This window comes from Saccopteryx bilineata, chromosome 11 (genome assembly GCF_036850765.1).
Source record: "Saccopteryx bilineata isolate mSacBil1 chromosome 11, mSacBil1_pri_phased_curated, whole genome shotgun sequence".
Taxonomy (NCBI): Eukaryota; Metazoa; Chordata; class Mammalia; order Chiroptera; family Emballonuridae; genus Saccopteryx; species Saccopteryx bilineata.
In genome coordinates this window covers 9,946,376-9,974,014 of record NC_089500.1, presented here as the reverse complement: position 1 = coordinate 9,974,014, position 27,639 = coordinate 9,946,376, and the positions used below count along the sequence as shown (strand labels likewise).

The 27,639-nt window shown below is 42.0% G+C and overlaps 1 protein-coding gene across 1 annotated transcript; it reads right to left on the bottom strand.

The window, feature by feature from the left end:
* Positions 1-215: 215 nt before the first annotated feature.
* Positions 216-27,145, bottom strand: VPS4B (vacuolar protein sorting 4 homolog B). Its single transcript, XM_066246939.1, has 11 exons — positions 26,889-27,145; positions 20,116-20,227; positions 18,882-19,038; positions 16,112-16,179; positions 12,056-12,175; positions 9,301-9,457; positions 8,806-8,954; positions 8,288-8,369; positions 6,780-6,999; positions 4,643-4,783; positions 216-1,657 (listed from the first exon to the last, which is right to left on the bottom strand). Exons 1-11 carry the CDS (start codon positions 26,910-26,912, stop codon positions 1,556-1,558), a joined length of 1,332 nt encoding a protein of 443 aa, XP_066103036.1. The 5' UTR covers positions 26,913-27,145; the 3' UTR covers positions 216-1,555.
* Between the last annotated feature and the right edge of the window lie 494 nt (positions 27,146-27,639).

The following is a 27,639-nucleotide window of genomic DNA, read 5'->3' as shown; positions in this document are numbered from 1 at the left end:
AGAGTTCCAGCGACCATTATGAGTCACTGAACTCACAGGGAGATGTGCACAGCTGGTTCTCAGAGCCAGGAGCAGCTCTGGCTACAGGTGACAGGGGTACTGAGAAACAGCTCTCAAAGCACATGTAAAAACTGATACATTCTCCACGTGTCATCAACCACATACTTCCTTAAGACCCCCCAGATAAAGAAGCATACACAGAATAGAGACAACAGTAGGTTCTATCACTTTACTTCATGTAAGAACATGTTTCAGGCCTAGGATTTCCATTTCATATCAACAAAAACAATCTATACAGAAACCCTAAGGCAACCATGTAGCATAACATGTAAACGTGCAAATATACTTTAAAACGCGAGTCATTCCCTAGGATCTGCAGGTAGAGCTCTATAGAGACTAAGGGGTCTACCTCACTTGAGCTAACTTAATACTCCTTGGCATGGCTAGCCAACGCAAAAGTACAAGGCACAACTTAGTGTTGGGGCCAGTGTACAATATACACCGCCCAATTTTTTATTTGAAAATATTAAAATAAGTGTCACATTTGTACTTTATTATTGAATGGGACATCAGCTTGTTTCTAAAGCTTCACGAAGCATCACACTGATAACAGTTTGTGGGGACAGGACACCATGTTCCCTGAACTTAAAAGGTAAAAGACCCTTGCTACCCTATACTAAAAAAATTATATATAAGTATGTACACAGACACACCCACATCATACACAAGACACTTCCCACAATCCAAAGGGAGGCCATTCTTTTTAACAAAGGTTCCCATTATTTCATGGCAGAATTATTTAAAAAAGACTATTTATTTACTATCGGTTTGGGTCAATCTTGCTATAAAAGACACATTTGAAATAGATAATTTTCTCCTTCAAGATAAAGACAATGCCTAATTTACAAAGTCTTTCTCTTGAGATTGCACAGTGAAAGGTATTATTTAAATACAAAAACTTGCAGCTTTTAACGAAATTATTTATGTCTACATGGAGAAAAATGTCAACCTATCAAAAACCCAGAGCCCTGGCTAAACCCAATTCAAAATCTTTCAAGCCCAATCACAGTGGTCTTTGCTGTTTTATTACCCATCCCTGAGAATAAAGATTCTATCATTTTTAACTTTAATAAAGTAAATAAATTTATGCTGATGAAAATGATGCTTAAGAAATTTTACAAAATATAAAATAAGCCCTATTTCATTTTAGTAAAAAAGAGAAAAGATAAACATTCTTTACAAAGACCATTATTCATAACAATTTAAAATATTTTTATCTCAATCAATTTTAGTCCTCTTTTTGCTGGGTAATTTCTGGTTCTTGCCATTCATGTATCACTCATCCCTTCCGAACCCAATATAATTTTTGTTAATAAGAACATTTAATTGGTAACTGAGCAAAAATACATACAAAACTTAGAGGAATGCTAAAGTGAGATCTATAGCTCCCAGTGGTAAGTGCTTCACTGGAAATAATCTGAATGCCATCCAAGAGGCAAAAATACCGATGAAAGAAAGAACACACGTGGTCAACGTCTTCCTTGTTGTCTTTGGTTTAGCCTTCTTGCCCAAAATCTTCCGAAAACTTCTTTAATTTCAACAAGTCATGTTCGTTGACCGTGGGTTTTGTGTTAGCTAGTGATCGTAACATATCCGACTGTCGGGAAAGAGGAAAGTGTTAGTAACAGGGTAGATGCTGCATTAGCGTCCCTGTTACTGACTTTTAACTAGGGTTAGATCTGAATATTTGCAGTATACCATAAGCTTCTGCTAATCAACTCCTGTTCCTCTAAAGGACAGCTCTGACCATGTTTTTCCTGTGCCCAGACTTTCCATTGCTTGTCTTTTTTTTTTTTTTTTTTTTTTTTTTTTCATTTTTCTGAAGCTGGAAACAGGGAGAGACAGTCAGACAGACTCCCGCATGCGCCCGACCGGGATCCTCCCGGCACGCCCACCAGGGGCGATGCTCTGCCCACCAGGGGGCGATGCTCTGCCTATCCTGGGCGTTGCCATATTGCGACCAGAGCCACTCTAGCGCCTGGGGCAGAGGCCACAGAGCCATCCCCAGCGCCCGGGCCATCTTTGCTCCAATGGAGCCTTGGCTGCGGGAGGGGAAGAGAGAGACAGAGAGGGAAAGCGCGGCGGAGGGGTAGAGAAGCAAATGGGCGCTTCTCCTGTGTGCCCTGGCCGGGAATCGAACCCGGGTCCTCTGCACGCTAGGCCGACGCTCTACCACTGAGCCAACCGGCCAGGGCTCCATTGCTTGTTTTGATCTTAACCTTCAGTAACTCCTCCCTTCCCATCAGAGGCAGGCAGTCCCCTCAGCCTGAGGATCAGGACTCTCCAAAATATGACCTCTTCTCTGGTCTCACATGTTCTTTTCTTAAACGAGAGTGGTTTATCAAGGGCAACTCAACAGGAATATAATAATTCACTTATACTTACGTAAAATAGAATATTATGTGATCAAAATTAATCAGAATTTTTAACTATTAGATAAAAGAGAAAAATGGTAAGAAAATAGGCTAATACTAGGGATTCATTAACAAAATAAGTTTTAGACTATGGCTGTATTTCCTGTAAAATAGTACAGAAATAGTCAAAAGAACCAAAACTAATAAATAAATTAAGGGCTGCAACAAAAACAGGGTTTCTGAATAAACTTCTCAGGTAAGCATTATGGTTAGTTACAACACATATACCTGCATGTGTGTATGTCCACACTCACATGATGAGTCTACAAACTCATCATGTTTGTAGACACATGTATGTTTACACACACCTTTACATCTAGGTCTATACATATCATGTCAAAGCTGGTCCCCTGGGGCTGACCTGTGGTGGCGCAGTGGATAAAGCGTCGACCTGGAAATGCTGAGGTCGCCGGTTCGAAACCCTGGGCTTGCCTGGTCAAGGCACATATGGGAGTTGATGCTTCCAGCTCCTCCCCCCCTTCTCTCTCTCTGTCTCTCCTCTCTCTCTCTGTCTCTCCCTCTCCTCTCTAAAAAATAAATAAATAAATAAAATTAAAAAAAAAAAAGTCGCAACGCACAACGAGAAACTGATGATTGATGCTTCTCATCTCTCTCCGTTCCTGTCTGTCTGTCCCTGTCTATCCCTCTCTCTGACTCACTCTCTGTCTCTGTAAAATAAATAAATAAATAAAAAGCTGGTCCCCTGGAAGGTACTGCTCATTCTGACATAAAGCTCTTTGAAAATCTGTATCTGAAGCAGAAGACTTAAAAAATGAGCGCTTATCAATAAGCAAACATAAACAGAACAAATGTGCCTTTTCAGTCACAGTAAGTTCCCTAAAAAAATTAGGTCTTACAAAATAAAGCCTTATGGGCCCTGGCCGGTTGGCTCAGTGGTAGAGCGTCGGCCTGGCATGCGGGAGTCCCAGGTTTGATTCCTGGCCAGGGCACACAGGAGAAGCACCCATCTGCTTCTCCACCCCTCCCCCTCTCCTTCCTCTCTGTCTCTCTCTTCCTCTCCCGCAGCCAAGGCTCCATTGGAGCAAAGTTTGCCTGGGCACTGAGGATGGCTCTGTGGTCTCTGCCTCAAGCGCCAGAGTGGCTCTGATTGCGGCAGAGCGATGCCCCAGATGGGCAGAGCATCGCCCCCTGGTGGGCATGCTGGGTGGATCCCGGTCAGGCACATGCGGGAGTCTGTCTGCCTCCCAGTTTCCAACTTAAGAAAAATACAAAAAAAATAAAATAAAAAAAAATAAAGCCTTATGAATTATTTTAACTCCTTCAATATAATAGAAATATAATATTTTTATAACAAAATTATTTCAGAATTTTAGGACTGCATTATTTAAACTTTCTCCCAAGCGTTGAGAAGTAAAATAGACACCATTATGAATCCATGCGTTACGAGATTCTGCATATTTTTCACTAATCTTACTTTTTTCATAAGTCTTGACAATAACTTATGCAATATATATGAACATGTTGGTAATAATTCCCAACATTAAGACCTATAAGGCCAGGAACCTGTGTTTTTTAAAAATAGCTTAGTCGGGCCCTGGCCGGTTGGCTCAGTGGTAGAGCGTCGGCCTAGCGTGCGGAGGACCCGGGTTCGATTCCCGGCCAGGGCACATAGGAGAAGCGCCCATTTGCTTCTCCACCCCTCCGCCGCGCTTTCCTCTCTGTCTCTCTCTTCCCCTCCCGCAGCCAAGGCTCCATTGGAGCAAAGATGGCCCGGGCGCTGGGCATGGCTCTGTGGCCTCTGCCTCAGGCGCTAGAGTGGCTCTGGTTGCAATATGGCGACGCCCAGGATGGGCAGAGCACCGTCCCTGGTGGGCGTGCCGGGTGGATCCCGGTCGGGCGCATGCGGGAGTCTGTCTGACTGTCTCTCCCTGTTTCCAGCTTCAGAAAAATGAAAAAAAAAAAAAAAAAAAATAGCTTAGTCGCTTAACATTAAATTTTCCTCAAAGCCTAAGAAGAGATTTTAACTGATTTTCTTTCAAGTTCAATTAATTTTTATAACTTTCTAAATGTCCAGATAGTATAAATAAGCATGCCTAATAATGCTAATATTTTCTAGCTAGTCTTATATAACTGAAAATTCTTATCTTTGACAAATTATACAGTACAATGCTTTAAAATTTCCCTTAAAATAAAACAGAATATCACACCATGGAAACAATTGGCTCCAAAAGTTTGTCTCCAGGGACATCCACCCAGGTCATTTCGATGGCACCAGCGTCCCCTGGAGAACAGGGCGTTAACAGGTCATCCACCGTGTTGTTAGGGTCAGCCCGGGAAGGTCCTTGAACCTGGAGTAGAGAATAATCTACAGTATTTATTCAAACAAATTAAATAAATGTTAAGATTCAGGCCATCTTTAGGATATTTGAAAATACACTACTATTTCATGTTTCATTAAAATGTTTACTTCTGAAAATAAATAGAATATACAACAAAAAGTGGTTATGTCTGGGAGATGGGATAGATTTTGCTTGATTAATGCTTTTCTATATTTTAAATTTTCCTGCAATGATCACAGGAAAAAAGAGTTAAGATTGAAAAAAATAAGCAGTTACCTGCCACTAAGATTTCTCTTTTTCTCTCTAATGTTTATGAAGGGGTAATAATCCCAAGACCAAAAACAGAATCAAGTATTCTCACTTTACTGTCTCTTTCCCCACAAGTAATTCAGCTGCAGGCGTTTTGTTTCTGTTGTGCCTAATGACCTCCCTCTGGGCCAGCCCAGTACTTTAGGTATCTGACAGACACACAGGCAAACCTGTTCTTGGCAACTGAGGGCCGGGGAAAAGAACAGAGCCATGGAGAGGTACGACTGCTGAGGGTACGACAGGTCTAGTGTGCGAAGTGACCGGGCAGCTTGTCCTTTGTTCCTGATAAGGGCCGGCGTCAGGTTTACTGAAGCTGTCCCCAAGAGTAGGCACTGCAGAGAGCGGGGTGGACAGCTCTGGGGGGAAGGGACGGCAGCGTCGGGCAGAGGAAGCATTAATAAAACGGCCCGGCACTGCCTGAGCCTCGGCCCACACCATTTCCCGCGGCACAGACACGGCTGGGAGCAGGGGTGAGTAACATCCCCGGGCTCTTGGGCACCACGAGAGGTGTTCTATGAATGTGACTTTATTTCACGCTCATGGCAGCACTCAAGTAGCATGACCATCCCGATTAGAGATGATAAAAGTGCACCTTCAATAGATAATGTAGCAATCTGCTCAAGAAGATACAATTAATTGTGGAGTCAGCCTTCTAATTCAGGTTTTAACTCAAGATCATCATTACAAACACTTCCACTGTGGTATAGAAGACACACATGTGCATCAGTCATGCTGTATGAGGCCTGTCATGCAACACTGGGTAATGTGTGCCCACAGCTTTTCCGGATTCTCCCATCTGTGTTGGTAACACTGGACACTGCTGTCCGCAGCAGGAGGGCGGTAAGCAGTACCTACTCCACTGTGCCTTCAATGGGGATCCCAAGACTGGGGTCGTTCTGCCCAATCTAATCAGCCATCTACGCTGAGCTAGTCTAGGCAGACAGACAGGGCACGGGAGGGGCAGGAGGGCAGCCGGGCTAGGACTCCACACTCAGTGCACCTCCCTGGGGAACCGCAGCTGTCAGCTCCAGCCGTGCCCTACATACTCTGTAACCCTCAAGTCCCAGCTTAAGCTCACACTCACGCCTGAGCTTAACTGTCTAAAGGAGGCCCATGCTCCTCTTGCCTTGTGTGTGGGACCCAAGGACACAGGAAAAGAACCCAGTGCCAGGCACGTCAATATTCAAACGTTAGCTATTACTATTTTTACATTGTTAATGTGGTACAAATGCACCCGATTCTGCTCTAGGATACTCTAGTTACATAGATGTAACTATACATTTCAGTTTCTACACTTTCATCAAAATAGGAAATACTTCAAAATTCACTGCATAGAAAATTTAAAGCCACTTTAGGTCTATTAATAATGGCTCACCAATATATAAACTCTACAGAAAAACTCTTTTTGCTGTATATTTGTAGAAATGTCATTATAGAGGTGACACGAGTAACCCGATTATGTACATGTCCCTGTGCAGGTCTGCAGCGCTGTCTGCCTGTCTGCGTGAGGCCGTGTGCTCAGCACCCACTCAGGTCTCCTGAGTACTTCCCTTCAATGAAACGGAGGTGTGTTTATGATGGAAATCCATATATTTATTATGCTAAACTAACACCTTCCTAAAACTGAACACAAACCAATGATGGTCTTGAAATCCAAGTTTAAAAGCACAGGAGAGGCTGGTCGAGCGCCTGTCACCTTTCTGAAGTGCGTGGCCGACTGCACTTTCCTGACCGGCTGCATCAGGGCGTCGCGCACAATGATGCTGATGTCCGCACCGGAGTAACCCTCGGTCTTCTTCCCCAGGTCCCGGAAGTCGGTCTCCGTCAGGCTGTTCTGCGTGGTCCCCAAGTGCAGCTTAAACATTGCGGCTCGGGCATGGGCCTCCGGCAGAGGAATATAAATTCGTTTCTCAAATCTTCAAGTGGAAACAAATTACGTCAGGAGTATTACTATATATACTTCATTTCAATTGAAAATTAGTGTATTTTCCAGAAGACACAAGATATTAGAAAGTCTTATTTCTAGATAGTTGGTAAGTTAAGTGGACCCATATGTGTCAGAGCTGAACACATATATGGGTTAATACAGGGAAAATATCCAGAACACAAACAAATAAAACAAAACAGCAGGGGCCAGTCGGGAGTGGTGGTCTTTCTCACATGATTTGTGGGTGACCCTGGCCACAGTGTTTACATAGCTGGAGTTCATGGCCCACCATGTCCCCCAGGGTTACAGAATGATACTCTGAACTCCTGATCAGAAGACTAATACGATCAACAATATGAAGAGATGACAAAATAATTCTCTAAATTCAAAATAGTAAATGTACTTAAAATCTTTTAGAACATATATGTATTACACAAAATGCCAACTTTATTATAATGGGTATCATAAATAAACACCGTATTTTAGTAGCAATAACTTTGCTCGCCTTGTTAGAATTTCAATATTTGGAGATAAGGAGAAAGCAATGAGGAAAAACTTAAGTGGTTTGTGAAGATGTGTTTTGTTTTTTTCTCTCCAGGTAATTCTTTGAGGCAGTGAGAACAATCTAAAAATTTTCCATTATCTCTAAAGATGGGTTCAGAATTAAGCCATCTTCAAAAATAGCCCATTTCCTTTCTTGGTACCGGGTGGTAAACCAGCATCCTGGAAAACCACCAAGTGGTGGGATAAGAGCGGCAAAAACGGAAGCGTTCATGTTTACCCTGCAAATGGAATACCGGGAATAGAGAACTGTGCAGCAGTAAAAATTCATCAGAGTGGATATCTCCTATAGCTCAAGTTTCACATGCAGTTTAGAAATTACAGGCATACATTTTTAATTGAAAATATATCTCATTATCCTTCAACTTGTATGACTGTCATTTTGCTGAAGTTTTACATAAAGGTTCTTCATTGAAATATCTAACTATATTTGTAAATTTCTGAAGCATCTACTAAGCTTACTAAGCTTGAGCAAAACGAAAGGTCAGTGTTAGATATTATCTTTTCCAACATGAAAGATTTCAGTGTGTGAAAATCTTGTATCTTCAATATAACAGACAGACAGACAGAGAGATGCTTGCCTCTCTTCCCCCAAGGCAGAGGGACAACAGGGTGGGGCACATTAAAAAAGATTCTGACTCCTCACCAGACAATGGGAACTCTCACTAACTTGTTACATCTGTAGTTAGAAATAAGATATTCACTGTAGCTCATACCTTCGCCTGATGGCAGAATCCAGAACCCAGGGTATATTTGTAGCTCCCAGAACCAAAATTCCGTCATTGTCCACACCAACCCCTGAATGACAATAGACATTGTTTTAATAATTTGTTTTAGTGGTCGTTAAACCTCAGCTCTACACTCTGTTAACAATGTGATGCTTCAATGTCAAAGTACATCAACTCGAGAGTCTCTCTCTGAAAAAAAACTATACAGAATCAAATATTAAATTACTAAAATATGATGCAAAAATATTCCCAAGAACTGAACCTCCTGGACTGTGAACAATTATTAATAGTTTTTTCAAAATGTTCCGAGAGACTCCATTGGAAGTCTCTGTGCTCCTTTTGCCGACACTGCCTGTACCAGCAAGTCCTGCAAGGTGATTACGGCGGGCGGCGGCCCATCAGTGAGCAGTCTGTGGGCACCAACAACTTCTGCGTGAGCTGGTCCACATCTGTTTTAACAATGGCCGTGCAATAAACAGAAAGCGCTTCAGAACCAGTGACTCCACCTTGCATCTGAACTAGGAACTCTGTCTTAATCCTCCTCGCCGCTTCACTTTCGTTTTCACTGCGTGAACCACACAGAGAATCGATTTCATCGATGAAGATAATGGAAGGTTTATTCTCTCTGGCAAGTTGGAATAAGTTCTTAACTAGCCTAAAAATAAAGAAAAGCTTTCAGTTCCTGAAAAACAGCAGACGATACACATACAAGGAAAAGATGAGAACAAAGCAATAACAACACATGAATTCTGCAGATTAAAAAGCCTCACCATGTTTTGGTCCAGAAAATAAGAATGCTACAATTGGATAATTTATTTCACGATTTACTGAACTGTACATATGTTATCTTTTCCTTGCAAAATAGGGATTAATTTGAACACCTACATTACATCACCTCTCTGAATGTCTACTAGTGATATAGGAAACCAATTACTTTATAGAGTGATACTTAGTGACTACCAGGCAAAGAAAAAAATTTTAAAAATCAGTTTATTACTCACTTTTCACTCTCACCTAGCCACTTAGAAACAAGGTGGGAGGAGTGTATAGAAAAAAATGTTGAGTTGTTTGCTTCTGTCGCTACAGCTTTGGCTAAATAGGACTTTCCTGTTCCAGGTGGCCCAAATAACAGGATTCCCCTCCAAGGTGTTCTCTTGCCTAAAATGTGCATGAGAAAAACAACATGAGAATTTCAAGACTGTTGATTTCAGTTTTCACAGACATCATCCATCCTGAAGAATACTGCAAAGAGGTTTTCAGTCTAAAGCAATCAATAAAAACATTTTTTAATAAATCAAAGGTAAGCCTTAAATGTATTTTATTTGCTCTTTTTAAAGGCCATTTTGTCAAAAGTGTGTTTACATGAACATAAGCCTAACAGAAGTTCATTTGCTTGCTTGCTCATTCATTCAACCACTAAGACAATGTGCAGACAGAGAGCTATGAATACAAAAGGAACTCTGCCCTCCACCGGCTCACACTCTGGTGGGGAAAAACTGTACAGTTAAAAGGCACTCTGATCATGTACTGTGTGCACTGCTTGTTAACAGAATAGTCGGAGAAACTACAGATATCCCCAGGGGGGAAAGCAGCTGAACATGTTTTCTTTTAAAAATGTACGACTTTTAGAGGAATGAAACTAACACAGTTTGTTGTTGTTGTTGTTTTTACAGAGACAGAGAGAGGGATAGACAGGGACGGACAGACAGGAACGGAGAGATGAGAAGCACCAATCATTAGTTTTTCATTGCGCGTTGCAACACCTTAGTTGTTCATTGATTGCTTTCTCATATGTGTCTTGACCGCGGGCCTTCAACAGACTGAGTAACCCCTTGCTTGAGCCAGCGACCTTGGGTCCAAGCTGGTGAGCTTTGCTCAAACCAGATGAGCCCGTGCTCAAGCTGGCAACCTCGGAGTCTCGAACCTGGGTCTTCCACATCCCAGTCCGATGTTCTATCCACTGCGCCACCACCTGGTCAGGCAAAACTAACACAGTTTGGTTGACCCCTTGAGAAGTTCTGCTCAATTCTTGATTCCTTAAGGAAGCATGGGTTATTATTACTGGTAGCACACTCTCATTCAAACCACTGGGTAATGATAAGGGGACTCTACCTTAAACCCAAGTTCTTCTAACTTAACATGTATACAAACCAACTGTCTCTGCATCTCAATTTTGCTAACGAGAACTTACCATGCTGCCTAAATAAATCAGGCTGGGTTACACCTGGCAATAAAATACTAAGTCTACACTGAAAAAACTGCTGAGTGCCCACTGCACATGGGTACACAGTGTCTGCAGAAGAATGACAGGCAGATAACTAACAGCAAAACTAAATATTCTTATAGTTTTGTTTCAAAAGCTTCAACTCTTACTTGAATTCTATTTTCCTATTTCAGATGTCTGCAATTATAAGTCGGTGTTCCTTAAGGATGTTAAATATACCACTGGTTGTACGTAAAGTGCTTTTAGGGAGTATATATATACTTCTTATTTAAATAACTATCTTTTTCATGTATATTAGAAAAATACTAATTTTTTCATTTATAGTAAACACAGTCTTAAATGTTACTAAGTGAAGTGAGATGGAAAAGTTCATGGTCACCTGGGGAGGAAAGAGGCAGAAGGATTCTAGGTTACTAGGGGCGTTTTGTGGCCTGGTTGATGACTGTGCAGGCGTGCAGTCAAAAAAAGTAAAAAATCGGCCCTGGCCGGTTGGCTCAAGGGTAGAGCGTCGGCCTGGTATGCAGGAGTCCTGGGTTTGATTCCCAGCCAGGGTACACAGGAGAGGCGCCCATCTGCTTCTCCACCCCTCCCTCTCTCCTTCCTCTCTGTCTCTCTCTTCCCCTCCCACAGCCAAGGCTCCATTGGAGCAAAGATGGCCCGGGTGCTGAGGATGGCTCTATGGCTTCTGCCTCAGGCGCTAGAATGGCTCTGGTTGCAACGGAGTGGCGCCCCCGATGGGCAGAGCATCACCCCCTGGTGGGCACACTGGGTGGATCCCAGTCGGGCGCATGCAGGAGTCTGACTGCCTCTCTGTTTCCAACTTCAGAAAAATACAAAAAAAAAAAAAAAAAAAGTAAAAAATCACCCATCTTATTTATGTCAATCTGTTTACACATACTTCTTAGCATATGCATTGACTTAACAAACACGGAATCATACCATACACATTTTAGAACTTGCTTTTGGATCTTTCATTTTTCCATTGATTTCTTGGGGGGGGGGTGAGAGGGAGAAGAAAAGGGAGAGAGAGAGAAGCATCAACTCGTTCTTCCACTTAGCTGCTCCATTTAGTTGTGTGCTCATTGATTGCTACTCATACATACCGTGACTGGGGACAGAACCTGTGACCTCTGGAGTGCTGGGGTGACGCTTTACCCACTGGACTACCCAGCCAGGGCAGCTCTTTCGTCTTTATCATACCCGTGGCCATTCTCCCATGTTGATTACAATGCAGTTCTATGCTTCTGAATGTAGATGTGCACTCTGTTTAACGAGTGCGCAGCCTTCCACTGCGTGGTGATTTGCCCCACATCCAACTGGTTGACAATTAGACTGTTTTGCAGTATGTATAGTGAAAATATGTATGTGCACATGAAATAATTATCTTTGTGTAAAGACATGACACAGTCTTAGAATTTATTCAAGGTAATAACTCATGATATGGTGATAAGAATTCACAATGCTCAACCTCAGTCATCTATGTGGTTTTGGAAAATCATCAAAAAAAAAAAGTAATTTAAAAGCCGTCTCACCCGTAAAAAGATGAGGAAATTTAATCGGCAGTATCACAGCCTCCTTAAGTGCTTCTTTGGCTCCTTCCAGGCCCGCGACATCGCTCCATTTCACGTTGGGTCGCTCCATTATAATGGCTCCTGCAAAAAATGATGTCAGCTTTAAGTTTAGGAGAACTACTTCATCAAAGTTAGAAAACAACAGGAAATAAGGATATTAAAGAAATATAAAATGTCTGGAAGAATGTTATGTACTAAAAACGTTTCTGAAGAAGTGTGATGAGAAAATAGTTGGGAATAGGGAGTAGTCCGTAGGAGTCAGGAACCCGGGCTGGATGGCTAGATGACCCAGGGTTAGTCACTGTCCTATGACTGCTTCCTCACTGTGGGATGAAAACACTATCAGCCCGAACTACTCACACAGGTTAGTGTAAGGGTCAAATGACATCATAAATATTAGAGTGGTTGGAAAAGCACCAAACATTACCTACAGCACTAATTTTGGGAAATCAAATGTGCTCATTCAATGGGGGTTGCTCTACTATTTCTCCTTTTAACCAAACAACAAAACTGGTGACCGAATTCTTTCCTTTCACCACCAAAAGAAAAGATACTTAACACATTTAACTGAAGACAGATAGAGGGATAGATAGATAAAAATGAGGGACGGTAGGGGAAGGGTGTAAGGGAAGAGGATGATAGAAGAGAGAGAAAACATACTCCTGTAGATTTGTAACACTTTCTGAGATTTGCCAGATTTTCTGTTTGGGTTCTATACAGACCTATTTACAAGTTTTGTACATTAACAAAGTTATTTAAATAATTTAGTTTTTGAACACTATATACTTAAAGGCCATAGCAATTATTGGAGTAAGATTTCTTTTAATATAACTACTGGCAAAACTCTTTAGCTTATCTTTCATCAAAAGCTTTTCCAATTTTCCAGTATATAGAAATTGCTCTGCTACAAACTACTAAGCAGTCTGTTCCAAGGTGGCATGTGATTAAGTATAAAATACCACCACTTACACCATCTACCAGTTACCTACGAAATCAGTGTTATGGGTATTTCTTCTCATAAGGAAATACCATCTATTATTCTAAAGTCGTTATACTCTGCAACTTCCCTAAATTATGAAAACCTTTAGCTATGACTGCAATGAAGGAAAACCATAGCCCCTTTCACATGCTGAAAGTTCAGACTAAAAGCCCACTCACTCTCTCCTATGTCCCCTTCAGATCAGTAACCTTACATGAGAAAGTAATTTGTCATAGACAGGATTTGTGTTAGTAAAAATAAGTAAATTTACTTTATATATAAGTATCATCTGGTCAACTAAAGTTTTTAAATTTATTTATTTATTTTAGAAAGGAGAGGGGGGGGGAGAGACAGAAGGGGGGAAGGAACAGGAAGCATCAACTCCCATATGTGCCTTGACCAGGCAAGCCCAGGGTTTCGAACCAGCAACCTCAAGTTTTTAACTATAAATTTTCTAAATATGCCATAAATAATCTTCATGTTAACTAATAATTTTTTTCCTTCAAATTTAAAGGTGATTTTGGAATGTTTAGTGATAAAAAATTATGTAAATAAAAGTAATATTAATTACTAGACATTGCTTAATGGTTTGTAAAATTAAAAGTGGGAAGGATATTATCGGAAAATAAAGGCCAAATAATTCAACCGTTTCCAATTACATAAATTTACCCTGTCTTTGATTATAGTACTTAGTATAATAATTTTGTTTAATTTCATTTAGCTAACAGAAAACTCCTATCATGAACTCTAATATTTTTAAACATTTTATTTATTGATTTGAGAGAGAGAGAGAGAAACACTGATCTGCTGTTCCACTTACTTCTGTAGTCACTGGTAATGCTTGTATGTGCCCTGACCTGAGACTGAGTCTCCAACCTCGCTCTATCAGGACACCACCACCCAACTGAGCTGCCTGGCCAGGGTCATAAACTCTTTAATCTTAATAATCAAATACTACAGTTGATGTCGTAACCTAAAACAGAAGTAAAAAACTTAAATTTCAGGAAAATAACAAAAGAGTAAAAATATATTACACAATATTTTATTATACATCATATTATACAAATCCATCAGCAAACCATTAAATAATTAAGATGGTAAAAAGGGTTCTCAGATATGAAAGACTGGGACTCGTTTTATATTCTACTTCCTCCTAAAATTCCAAATAGATTTCCTCATTTAAATGTCTTAAGCATTTCTATTTTTTATATACCGCTAGTTTTTTAAAAAAAATCTTTCTACTTAAAAACTGAGCTGTATCATTTTCAAAATTAAAGATACAATTGAATTTCCACCTGGAGTGGGTGAGCTAGTCTGGAGAGAAAGGAAACAAATCAACTCAGAAAGAACAGAGAGAGAAGCGTTCTGCCTTTTTTTTTTTTTTTTTTTTGGCATTTTTCTGAAGCTGGAAACGGGGAGGCAGTCAGACAGACTCCCGCATGTGCCTGACTGGGATCCACCCGGCACGCCCACCAGGGGACGATGCTCCGCCCATCCGGGGCATCGCTCTGTTGAGGTGACCAGAGCCACTCTAGCGCCTGAGGCAGAGGTCACAGAGCCATCCCCAGCGCCCGGGCCAACTTTGCTCCAATGGAGCCTCGGCTGCAGGAGGGTAAGAGAGTGACAGAGAGGAAGGAGAGGGGGAGGGGTGGAGAAGCAGATGGGCGCTTCTCCTGTGTGTCCTGGCCGGGAATCGAACCCAGGACCTCCGAACGCCAGGCCGACCGGCCAGGGCCAGCGTTTTGTCTTCTACCTGAAATAAGGCCGCTTGACATGAACCACTGGGCTGCTCACCCAAACCCCCTGAGGACCAAGTGTGTGTCCCCACTGCCCTAGGCGTGTGTGGCAGTGAGAACTCAGTTCTGTCCTTGGACTACATCCACCACTGAAGTTCTAGGTATACAAAAATACCTTCATTAACTGTAGTGTTTTTAAGATACTATCCTTATAGTATTCTCCTACACGTCTCTGTGGCACTGGAGAGACAAATATAATATCACCAAGATGAAGAGACGAGTGCAGCAAGGCTAAACGTCTGCCAAACTAGGTCTATTCACCCTTCACTAACCAAGCTGAGCCTACATAATGGACAGCTGTCCCGTTGTGCATTCTATCTGGCAAGACTCAAATGAACAAAATACATAAACTTCAACTTGAAAATAATTTAGCTAACATACTAAAAAGCAATCCAATCTCAGTCACTAAAGCAGCCAGCAATTAAGATTACTTTTTAGATACACAGAACCACCATTTATTGAGTTCCCAGGATTTGTTAAATATAATACTAGGCAACTTTTACATTGTCAGAAAACTTTTACTAGCCCTGGACAGAAATTATTATTAATTTGCATTTTAGAGCTAGGGTGTCAGACTCTGAGATGTTAGGGAACCTGTCCAAGATTGAAGTAGCCGACCTGGGGGAGAATCCAGATCTGAAAGGAGCCTAACCCTGCGGCCCCTCCACTACGCCACTAGGCTCCAGTCAAGGAGAATGAAAGGGTCCCTTCTGTGGGGAAGGTAACAACAGAGTGGAAAGAGATGAACACAGAGGGCAGGGCTGAGACAGAGTAAGAAAGTAGATGAGGAAGAGCAGGCAGGCAACATGAAAAAACCCATCAATAAAGAAGCTACAGCAATAGCAATAAAAACCAACAGTAAATCCTAAGTCATTCTGTTCCTCTAACCGGAAATTTTAAACTACCTCAGATTTGGTAGTGTGGTGTTATTCTCAGTGTTACCGTCTCTAAAAAGGGGCAAATAAGACAAAATGAAAGAGAATTAGTCAACTCACAGGCTTTTTCAGGCAGATAAAAAACTAAGCACTATTTTTACTGCATGGGAGAACCCCAAACTCATCAGAGATCCTACAGAGAAAATCCTATGAAAACCAGCATGTGACCACAAGGAATTAAAGCTAGCTCTTAAACCTCATTTAAATAAAGGAAGGGGGTGGGAGTGGGGAGCAATTCAAATAGACAATTCACTATGAGATTAAAAAAAAATAAGATAGTAAATTGAAAAAGGAAATCTAAAGCAACCTTGCAGTTGATTCTGTAGTTTCCTTGTTTCAGGGTCATCAGATTCTCCTTCCCCATCACTGTCATTCCTAATAAAAAGAATTTAATATATTCAAACGACCACTCAGTGCTATCAAAATAAGGCAAAAATGCAGGAAAAAATAACTTGAAATATTTGTTTAAATGGTAAAATAAGATATTCACATTAAAAGATACACTTTTTAAAACTACTTTTAAGAATGCATTCAGTAAACTACTAAGCAGGCATATTACCCATCAGTATGGAATAATGAACAAGGGGCAAAAAGACCAGAATGAGGTCAGGAACAAATTCCCACGACATACTATGTATTACTATGTATGTGTCAATGCACAGATGCATGCCCCACACCTCACCCCACGGAAGATGGAAGATGAATCACAGGAGAGTTGTAAACAACAACAAAAACACCAGAAGCAGACAAACAATATATCAGAACAAGAAGCCATAACTAGGAGGAAAACCCCAACATTCTTTATTTAAGGTATAAAGATCTGTAACCCTTAGTCTGGGGTTTCCAAGGAATAAATGAAGCTTCTGATGAAAATGAACGAGCCCAACGAACAAGACATCTCATACTGAGAATTTATTCTGAGGAAATCATTTAAACTGAGTCCAAGGATTTGGCCACAGGGATAACATGCCCACACTGTTCACAATAGGGAAATCAGAAAGATGTATGTTCAATTACATACATATGTAATTGTATGATAGAACACACTGCAATCTTAATAAAAATGATGTAAAAATAGTTTATTGAAGATGATCATGATACATGTTGCAAGAAAAAGTAGCAAAAAAAAAAAAAAAAAGAGCACTGCATCATTTTTTGAATATAAGACATAAAGTCTGGTAAAAAAAAAAAAAAAAAAAAAAGTCTGACACGTTTTAACCCAAAATGAGATTGCCTTGGTTGTCACAGGATGGTGGGGGCAATGGGCGAGGTAGAGATTGTAAACTGGTTCCCTTGACACTCACACCAACTTCCTTCTACCTCCTTCTACCACGCTTTTCTGTACAGTAAAAACCACACCAACAACTCTGCCCTTCCTAGACTCCCTTGCAGCTAGGGCTCAATGAGACTAAAGTTTCTGCAAGAAAGAAGCAAGTAACTGAGGCAGGACCTGCATGCAGGATCAACCCACAGCGAAAAGCCCTGCTCTGCTGAGGGGGCTGTGGCAGACCTCCGACAGCCCACTCCCTAGCACTGAGTGACTGGCAGGGGAGCTGGCAGCAGTGGGCCCCTGCCACAAGGACCCCATTGGAGCTGGGCATTCCTCCTAGCGATACGGAATCCCAGCCGGATTCCCTGGCTTCCAGACTCTGGAAGGTGATCCACCATCATGAATCCCTTTTAGCTTACACTGGCCAAAGTGGCACTGCTGGTCAATTCAGAACAGGCATCCCTTTGCTAGGCAGCCCCTCAGCGAAGAGCAGCACAGTGTCTTCACGCCAGACCAAGAGCCTCGACTCTCGGAGAACACTTCTGCTGGCCAGGGAGCCTGGGGGGGGGGAGGTCGAGGGCCTAGGTTTCACCCCAACAGTTTCACCCCAAGTTTGGAGTCCCAGTCTTCTAATGCCCCACATTTGCTATGACAGTGCTGCAGTTACAGAAGGTAACATGTCTTCTATGGCACAGAAGATCCCCAGCTCACTGAACAGAGAATATAAAACCTTCAGCTTATAATTTTCTTTGCTCCCCCGTGCAGCCGGAAGCAGCCAGTTAACTCTAGCTCTTACATTACTCATGTCCCTCAAACTGTTCTATGGTAGTAGCCACCAAGTCCCCAAAGCACTGCCTTCAAGGTGTTCCATCCCTGGTGACCACAGGGGATTGGCTAAGTGGCCTGTGACCCTGCATGCCATGAACTACGAGTATCACATCCTCCAAAGCTAACAGGAGCGTCCTGACTTCACACCCGACTGGCCAAACCCCATCCCAGAAGCTCATTTTCTTAGTGCGTTGTCATCTGGAACCTCGCCCGGCACCAATTAGCAGACTGGTCAGTGGGCCTGCACGGAGTACGATCCCACCGCTGAGCCCAGTTCGGCATGAACACACGATACTGAACAACGCACTCTGCATCTCGAAGTCACACCCCTCCTACCCGGGAGATATTCCAAAACTGGCTTTTAATGTTTATAAATTATGCTGTGTTGCTTTACAATGATAAAATAAAAGCATATCTAAAGCAAATCCATGTTAAAAAACTTTACATAAGAGATCCAAAATTGTTCTTTATTGGAGTCCTTTTCCATTTTGTCTATGTGGTTAGTGCGGACTGAGTCAATACTACTAACCAAAGATTTAATTCACAGATCACTCCTACAATTTTAAATCCAGTGTTACATCATGGCCGGAGGGACGTGGACTGAGGACCAGTCCCACCACTGTTTTCTCCTATTACTCCCAAGTGGGCACAGAGGGTCATCTGAGGTGTGTCTCCCCTTAAGCTTGATAAAACAGGGGCTGGGCCACTTCCTCTGTAATAACCAGAGAGTAAACGTTTTAGGTTTTGTGGGTCACACAGTCTGCTGCAACTTCTCAACCTTGTTGGAACAGCCAGAGAGCAGCCATAGAAAGCAGGTACAGGAGTGGGGAGGCTCTGTCCCAGTAATACTTCATTTACAAAAACAGGCTGCAGGTCAGCCACACCTAGTTTAAACAACAGAGATTTATTTCACAAATAAATCTTCTCACACTTAATCTTTTCATTAGATACAATAGAATCTACACTCTGAAATACATACCCCTTCTCCTCAGCCAGACCCGGCTGGCCCTCCTTCACTGGCTTCTGTGGTTGCTTCTCCTTCTTCTTCAGGTATTCCTTTAGCTTCTCTGCTCTGTCCAGATATTCCGTACACTTTGCCCTGATACTCTGCTTGGCCTTCTCACCCTGTGCTTCATCTGTTAAAGCGAAACAAGAGAGATTTTTTCCATTAGTGTTTCATCTAGACACTTCCAAACCAAGCTCTCAGAAACACTTTCAAACAAGAAAGATCTATTTGGGGGGAGGAAGGTCATCTCCAACTCATGGTAACCAAGGATTTTCAATTCCTTTCTATTCCTTCTCTGCAGGGTTGGACGAGGTATGAGGTATGAAGAGGTATGAGCAAGGCACTAGGATATTTTAAGTTAATGTTGGCTCATAAGAAATTATTTAATAATCTGTGGGTTTCATATTCTTCATTTTGTGCAGAGTTGGAAGCTGCTTCTCACATAAAACCAATTATAAGACAAACAGAAGTAAAACAATATTCACCATTTTCAGATTATAAACAGCGATAGAAATCCCACCTATGTGTACACTGAATAAACGAATTTCACCACATATAGGCAGGCCTCTGTGAGAGCTGTCTGAAGAGTGGGTTTTAGCAATATACACAATGCATGGGATTAGCCCCACGTCTTATATGTTAGGATTTGTTCTTACTTTGAAAATGCTGAATTATCCAATTGCTAAAATATTATATTTAAAAATAACTTAAGTTGATCAGAAAGACGTCTTTTCTAACATCTTATTTCACCCGTGTTCAGCATTAGGCTGAAGCTGTACGGAGGAAGCAGTTTTTACCCACTTCCCTCATGGCTGTATCCTGGTGCCTGGCACACAGTGCCCGGCACATGGTAAACACCCAATTCAGGACATATATTAAAAAAAGTTTCCCAACCTATTTTGACAATGGGATTTTCAAAAAGATACTTAGAAAATGAGTAGATTCACAGTACAAAGTCTGGGTAAAATAAGAACTTATTTCCACTGACTCGGTGATATTTTCATCCGCTCATTAGCTGTGTCCATTTGAGAGCTCAGTACCTAACCCACCCAGATGTGCATGACAATGCTGGGGGAACCCTGTTTTACAAGTTGATGGTTAGAGTTTTCGCCCATTGTATGGCAGTTTTCATAAATGAAATAGAATGAATTTTTCTTTTTTGTGTTTAAAAACAAACAAGCAAGCAAACCAACCAACCCGGCCTTACATTTAACCACGTGGAGAAAATACTGCACCGCATGTTGGTAGAGCTGAAGGGCTTCCTCATAGTTCCCGGCTTTGTCTTCCTGGGCAGCTTTGCCAGCAAGATCTATCGCTTTCTGCGGGAAGAGAAGCAAAACCATACCATCAAAATCAGAGCGTAAGTGGAAGGCGGAAGTAAATAACTGACTTGGAAGTAGTTGTGTGCTTTTTAAAATAAAAACAAAACAAATTTATCATTTTTCTAAATCACAATAACATTTTATTCTAAATTATGATCAATTATAAAATGTAAATTAAATTTGTTATCTGGGTAAATGCTATCTGAATATAGGTTGATCTAGTACCAATCACTAAAATTTTCCTAAGTTTCACTTAATAAAAGTCAAGCTTAGGGCTAGTATTGGATAGTCAAATAATCTGAAAATTCAAGTTAAAAAGCATTTAGGGAAATTCTCAAAGTCAAATGCTGCTTTATCTAAAGCATGTAACGGTCAAACATAACTGAGGTAAAGTCCGTTCAGTGGCAATGGGGCAACGAAGCACCAAGAATCAAAAAAATATCCACATATTTTAACTCACTAATTAACTAAAAGGTACTAAGGGCAAAGACAGTAACCATAAGGTCTTTCAAAAAAGCAAAAACAAACCTTGGTAACTTAAATAGCAAAAAGATGCCACACATTGGGAAATTATGGAATTGTTAAAATAATATTAAGAAACACTTGTAATAACATGGAATATATTTATAATTAAAAAGTTTTTGGAAATATACAATTTTTACATGTAGCACAAGTTCAACTATATATATATATTTTTTTAAAAAGAAACAACCAAAGCACAGGGAAGAAATGGGAAGGAAATGTAACTTATCTTTGATAAGACTTAACTTTTTTCATTTTTACTTTTACATTTTCTAAAAATGTTCACAATGCACATGGACTACTTTTGAAGTATTACTTTTTAAACTCCATATGGCCAACTGATTGACAACAATGCAGAAGCAAGTAAATGGCAGAACAGGCTTTTAAGAAACGGTGTGAGAGCAACTGCATCCCCTTCAGCTGAGAGAGAGAGAGAGAGAGAGAGAGAGAGAGAACGAGAACTTCAACCTAACCCCACACTTGGTACAAAAATTAACTCCAAATGGATTATAGACTTAAATATAAATATAAAACTGCATATAAAATTTCAGTTCTTAGACTTGACACCAAAAGCACAACATATAAAAGGAAAAAAGAAATACATTTTTTCATCAAACTTAAAAACTTTCGGTTAGGATGAGAAGACACTGGGTGAAATACTTGCAAACCACATACCCAGCAAAAGACTAGTATCTGGAACATACAATATAATGAACTCAAAACTCAACAGTTAAAAAAAGAATCCAAGTAGAAAATGGGCTAAAGACACAAACAGACATTTCACTGGAGGATATACAGATATAGGCACAAGAAAAGATGTTCAACATCACTAGCCATTAGAGAAATGCAAATTAAGACCACAATGAGATGTCACTACATAGTTATCAGAATAGCTAAAATAAAAATTAGTGACAATACCAAATGGTGGTGAGCATACAGAGCAACTAACCACTCACATACATATATATATTACAGGTAGGGTGTAAAATGATACAGCTACTCAGAAACTGGGTTGCTTTTTCCAAATCTAAACATGCAACTACCACATGAACCAGCATATGCACTCTTGGGCATTAATTCCAGAGGAATGGAGACTTATGCTCACACAGAAACTTGTATGAATGTACCAGATGTCCATCAACAACGACATGGTAAACAAACTCTGGTACATCCATCCCATAGAGTATTAGTACCAAAAAGAAAGGAACTTTTGCCACAGGGATGCTATGGGGGCGGGGAGAAAGAGGTAATTGTGGTTGTCAGGAGGAGTCCTTGTGGATAGAAGTATTCTGTATCATGACTGTAGTGGTGGATACATGAACCTACATGTGACAGAACTCTACACACACACACACACACACACACACACACACACACACACACAAATACACAGAAGTACAAGTAAAGCTGAGGAAATCTGAACGCCACTGCTGGTGTTATTGGTGTGACCATCCTGGCTGTGATGCTGCACTACACTTTTTCAAGATGCCACCACGTGAGGCAACAAGGTAAAGAGTACATAGGTGCTCTGTGATTTCTCACAACTGAGTTTGAATCTATAATTACATCAAGGTAAAATTGTTATTAAACAACTATCTTTAATTTTTAAAATCTCTCTCACACACATGCACACACAAGAAAAGAACAACACAGTTTATTAAAACATCCCAACCTGATTAATTTAGGTATAAAACTATTCAACAGAAACCAGTGCTAGTAGGGAAAAAATGATCATGCTTATACAGTGGTATTTTGACACATGAGTTTAATTCGTTTCATGGCCAAGCTTATGACTCAGTTTGCTTGTATGTCAAATCGAATTTCCCCATTAAATTAATGGGAATGCAATTAATCTGTTCCGGCTCCCAAAAACCACACGAATATTTTGTTTTATAAGCTTTTAAATAAGAAAATGTACTTTATAAATAACACACACACATACACACACACACACAATAAGAATGTAAAGAAATAAACTGGTTTATGAAGTGTATTTACCTTCCAGGTCAGGTGAAGATGCTGGCAGAAGGAGGAGCCATTAGCATAACAATGGCCCTTCCCAAGCAGGAAGGTAATTAGAAATTTCACAGACAGCTGCCCAGTGCCATTTTTAACAATAAAAGTGAGCAAACTCAGAAAACACAAATTTTACAAATTCATTTGCCCAAAAATCATCATTTTCTTCACTGACTTTTGGCTTTTTCACCGCACTTTCCAGTTAGAAGCTGTTTCAACAAAAACCTTTCCATGGATGTTTGTTTCTTCTTCCCTTTCAGATCGTTCTGCAGGCCATCCAGTGGAGGGTGGCAGAAGCTCGTGATTCAAATAGCCTCTTGTGACTTAAAGCAAAAACCCCTGCGAGTGACTGCTAGTCTCTCAAATTGCTCGTGATTTAAAGTGCTTGTGTGTCAAGGTACCACTGTACTATGTTAAAAATAAGCATATAATTAAGATGAGAAAGAATTATTCATGCACCCCTCCACAAACCAATCACATGTGAAACACTGTACTGCGAAGCAGCTGCCCTCGGCCTGCATGGAGGAGGAGAGCTGTGAATGGGCAGGAGGGCTTCCCTGGGGCATCTGAGATCCTGGTTTGGAGCAGGAGGGGAAACATGTATCACATGATTTAGTACTGACAAAATGTAGAAGAGACAAGTTTCAAAGGTCAACTAGCCTGAACTTAAAGCTTAATTTTCAAAAGTTGGTAAACTAGGCAGGATGGAAAGTTTAGAGTCATAGTACGTGGTCCCCTGGTGTGTCAGTGTGCCGGGTTAATAGAAAACACATCTGGAAGGCTCAGTGGCTAAGCCACACCGCAGAAATAAGCTTTCTTATTCTGGCTATAATTTTCTTTCTGTATTATTCTGAATCAATGTGCCACTCACCAGTTAGCCACATGATCTTTGTATTTCCTCATTTTATAACTCTCTGATGCCTACAACTTGTTACCACCTGTATGCTAGGCACTCCCAAATCCTCATTTCCCCAGCTCTGCCTCTCTCTCTGGTTCTACACATATGCATCCACTGCTCACTGGACATTTCTTCTCCATTGTCCCCACGTGCATTCCAAACTCAAGACAGACCACCCTGGTCCCAAATGACCCTCGTCTTATAATCCCAGAACCAATTCCTACCCACATAGATATCCAATCCAGGAACCTGGTAGAAAACCCAGACTCCCTCCCTTCTCTCACTTTCTGAATGCAGATACAAGCTGGACCATTCTTCCTCTTCAGTTGGTGTCTCATCAATCCTTTCTCCTTTATTCTAATAGGGACTAGACTCCTTTGGGCCTCACCATCTCCCATCACACAGAACCCTGCCTAACTGGTCTCCCTGCTCCAGGCCTGCTACCAGCCAAGTTGTTCCCTGTACATTCTAAATCAAAAACCTGAGCATTTACAGTTTATGATTCCCCATCTAGACCTGGATGAAGATGGATCAGTCATCTCCATGTGGCCTGCCCAGATTTATCCTCCTACCCGCATACTCAGCTCCCGTCATACCAATCTACGAGGACAATCGGACAACTCAGACTTCGTGCCTCAGTGTACTCTCCCCTGGGGACACCCGGTCCTACTGTCTGCCTGAAGCTCTGGCTTCTCCGGAACACAGCTCAGTCACATTTGTCCTGCTGGAAAGCCCTTCTCAGCACCCTCAGGTGGCCTACTCCTGTGCCTCTTCTACATTCCCACTGCCTCCTGGACACGCTTCCCACGATCAGACAGCACCCTATTAGTCACTTTCCACATAAGTCCCTGGAAGTCAAGAATGATGTTTTGCATTTATGATTCCCCAAGAAGTACACTCCAAAAAACATTCAGGTCTGAGTCAACGTTTAGTTCTATGCAGACTACATTACTTGCAACTTCTCCCAACCCTCTTCAAGGTTTATTACACTTCTAGACTGAAGATATACTATTTTTTTCTCCCTCACTGAATCCACTTTCTTGTCCAAGAATGCATAATCTTGTAGTGGAAAAGGCACAAACTTGTAAGCAGAGAGACCTGGTTTCAAAACGATCTTCATCATTAACTAACTGCGTGTCTTTGGGAAAATCAGCTTTAGTAAACTTTGGTTTCTTATACTGCAAAATTGGAATAATATTCACTGTGAAGAGCTGTTTGTAGGATTAAATGAGGTCACAACAAACACCAGGTAGACAATTAGTGCCAGTACCTTTCACTTCAAGCTCACGATCACCTCCTCTAAAATATTTCTCATCTGTCCAGGAAGAGTTAGAGGTGCCTCTCCTTTCTGCCCTCTCAACCTAACCTCTAATTCTACTGTAGCAGTTACAGGAGTCTTTTATAATTTTCATTTATAGCTATCTGCATACCTCCATTAGATTATAAGCATCTGGCTACAGGGATTTTTGCCTTGTTTGGTGGGAAAGTTATTTGTTACTTGAGTAAGTTTCATCCATATATCCTAGGTTAGAAAGTTGAAAAGGTTGAATGAGAAAGTAGATCTGTGAACCAACCTCTAATAGAATTCTAACTCAGTATCTCTCCTGTTTACCACCAGCAGCTATGCTTTTCACGTGGGTCACTTTCTAGCTGACTCACTTGAGGACATCCAACAACCTAACGCAAACATAATAGAAACTGATTATAGAATTAAACTGCAAACTTTCCAAAAGAAAAACAACATCAATAAATGAGTTAAAATCATGTTGTAGAACACCCAGATCACATGCAGTGTGACCAATGAAGAGCTGGTGGAGCCTGACCAGGTGGTGGTGCAGTGGATAGAGTGTCAAACTGGGATGTGGAGGACCCAGGTTCGAGACCCCAAGGTCACCAGCTTGAGTGCAGGCTCATCTGGTTTGAGCGAAGCTCACCAGCTTGGACCCAAGGTCGCTGGCCTGAGCAAGGGGTTACTCGGTCTGCTGAAGGCCCACGGTCAAGGCACATATGAGAAAGCAATCAATGAACAACTAAGGTGTCGCAACGGAAAACTGATGATTGATGCTTCTCATCTCTCTTCATTCTTGTCTGTCTGTCCCTATCTATCCTTCTCTCTGACTCTCTCTGTCTCTGTAAAAAAAAAAAAAAAAAAAAAAAGCTGGTGGAATAACACTAGTTAACTGACAAACCAAAAAGGATGATGACAGAATGAAAATCACCTTTGATACTCAAAGGAACAATACTTTTATCCAATGACCAATACTTTTTTCCAAGTACATTCATTTACCAAAAGACACTTTCTGAATGGGGCTACAAAAACTATCCTTAATTGAAGACCACTGCATGTGAGTTTCATGCAATCTTGTTGGAAAAGATACATGAATAAGTACATATGTGATTTTTTCTCTGTTCTAAGAAAAAAGTCACAGTTGCAATTTTAATATTTTATGAAAGATATATTCATTTTCATAATCTTTTGGATCCACTGTCAAGATAAATTAAGTCCCAAGCAAGCTCCTTCCTCCTCCGCTCTTTTCTGTGAAATGTTGGTCTCCATTTAAATGACTTTACTTTCAGAGGTCTTTCTTCAGGATCAGTGATCCTGAGTTAACTAAGTCCTCCATTACCCTTGGTGCCTGAACCAGGCGCTCAATAAATGCCCCTTCAACCAATTACTGCTAAGACCACGACAAGGATTCACTATAGGTATTCACTATACCTATGGATTCACTCTACTCTTCTGTCCCGAACTGGGCGACCTGGAGGCCAAATCACATGCTAAATAAACCCCACTGAAGCCCAGGTCTCTTCTGAAGATGGGAGGCACTTTTCAGAAATGTCTCAATCAATGTCCACCCACAGCGGTCTAGCGATTCAGTCTACGATCGTGTGATTCCATGATTTGTGTACAAAATACCGTGATCGCCGCGGTGGGGGGTGGGGAGATAGCGCCCCAAATGAAGTAACGTTCCCTAACCTTACATACTACACACTGGAGCCACAGAGGAGTTCCCTGAGCACACAAACACATGGGTTCAGTGACCCCACGGATTCTTCCGAGCCCAAGGCTGTCCTCACGTTTCTACTGACCTGACAGCTCGCAGGCAAAGAGGGGCTCGGGGCGGGGCGGGGCGGGGCGGCTCCCTCCTTCTCCTCCTCCCCGCCTTCCCCCCCTCCCCCCCGCCCCGCGGCCCCGGCGCTCCTGGGGGAGGGAGGCGATACCTGGAGGTTGGGCGAGGACGCCATGGCGGAGGTCCGAGGCGGGTCCCTGGGGAGGTACGAGGGCACAGGACTAGACCAACAGCGGCTGCGTCGAGTCGCGCGCGGGGCAGCACCAAGCGTGCGCTGGCGGGTGGCTCTGGCAGCGGCCTCCCTCCCGGAACCTGTCCCCTAAACAACCCACAGCCGCCAGACCCTCCTCAAAACACTTCCGCAATCCCAAGCCCCCACCGGGCTCTCGTCCCGCCTCCGGCAGGGCACTTCCGTTTTCGTCATCAGCATGCGCGCGCGCACGGCCGAGCTCTCAATCATTGGCTCTCGCCGCAGGCTGGGGCCTCGCGAGGCTGGGGGCGGCATCCCTGAGACCTGACGTGGGTGGGCGGAAGTCGCGCAGAGCGGGGGCGCCGTGCGGTGGTACGGCGGCCACCTGTAGCTTTTCCAGCAGTTTTTATACTTTAAGATGAGTTATTGGCTCTGGCTCCTTTCACTCCACATCACGGGGCATGCTCTGTCGCTCTAAAGCGTTGAGTTGAAAAATGTCATCCCTTTTGTGAGACCCGCCGGTTGTGACCTTGGGGCCCCTTTACCTGCCTCACTTATTCGGTCTCCTCCTCGGTCAACTGGAGGGCGGTGATTATAGGGCCCCCCTCAGGGGTGTGCAGGCTGCGGGTCTGCTCAGTAACATTTCTCGCGCTTCACTCTTCCCCGAGCGTTATTCAGGGGGTTGTTGCTGCCGCTCTGCAGACCTTGAGGT

Excerpts from the sequence above, each read along its gene's own strand:
- VPS4B (XM_066246939.1), bottom strand. The coding sequence starts at position 26,912 with ATGGCGTCCTCGCCCAACCTCCAG. Across the intron at positions 19,039-20,115 it reads TTTTCTCCACGTGGTTAAAT|ATGAAGCACAGGGTGAGAAG; the intron begins GTAAGGCCGGGT and ends TCGCTTTAACAG. Across the intron at positions 16,180-18,881 it reads GGTCTGGCTGAGGAGAAGGG|GAATGACAGTGATGGGGAAG; the intron begins GTATGTATTTCA and ends TCTTTTTATTAG.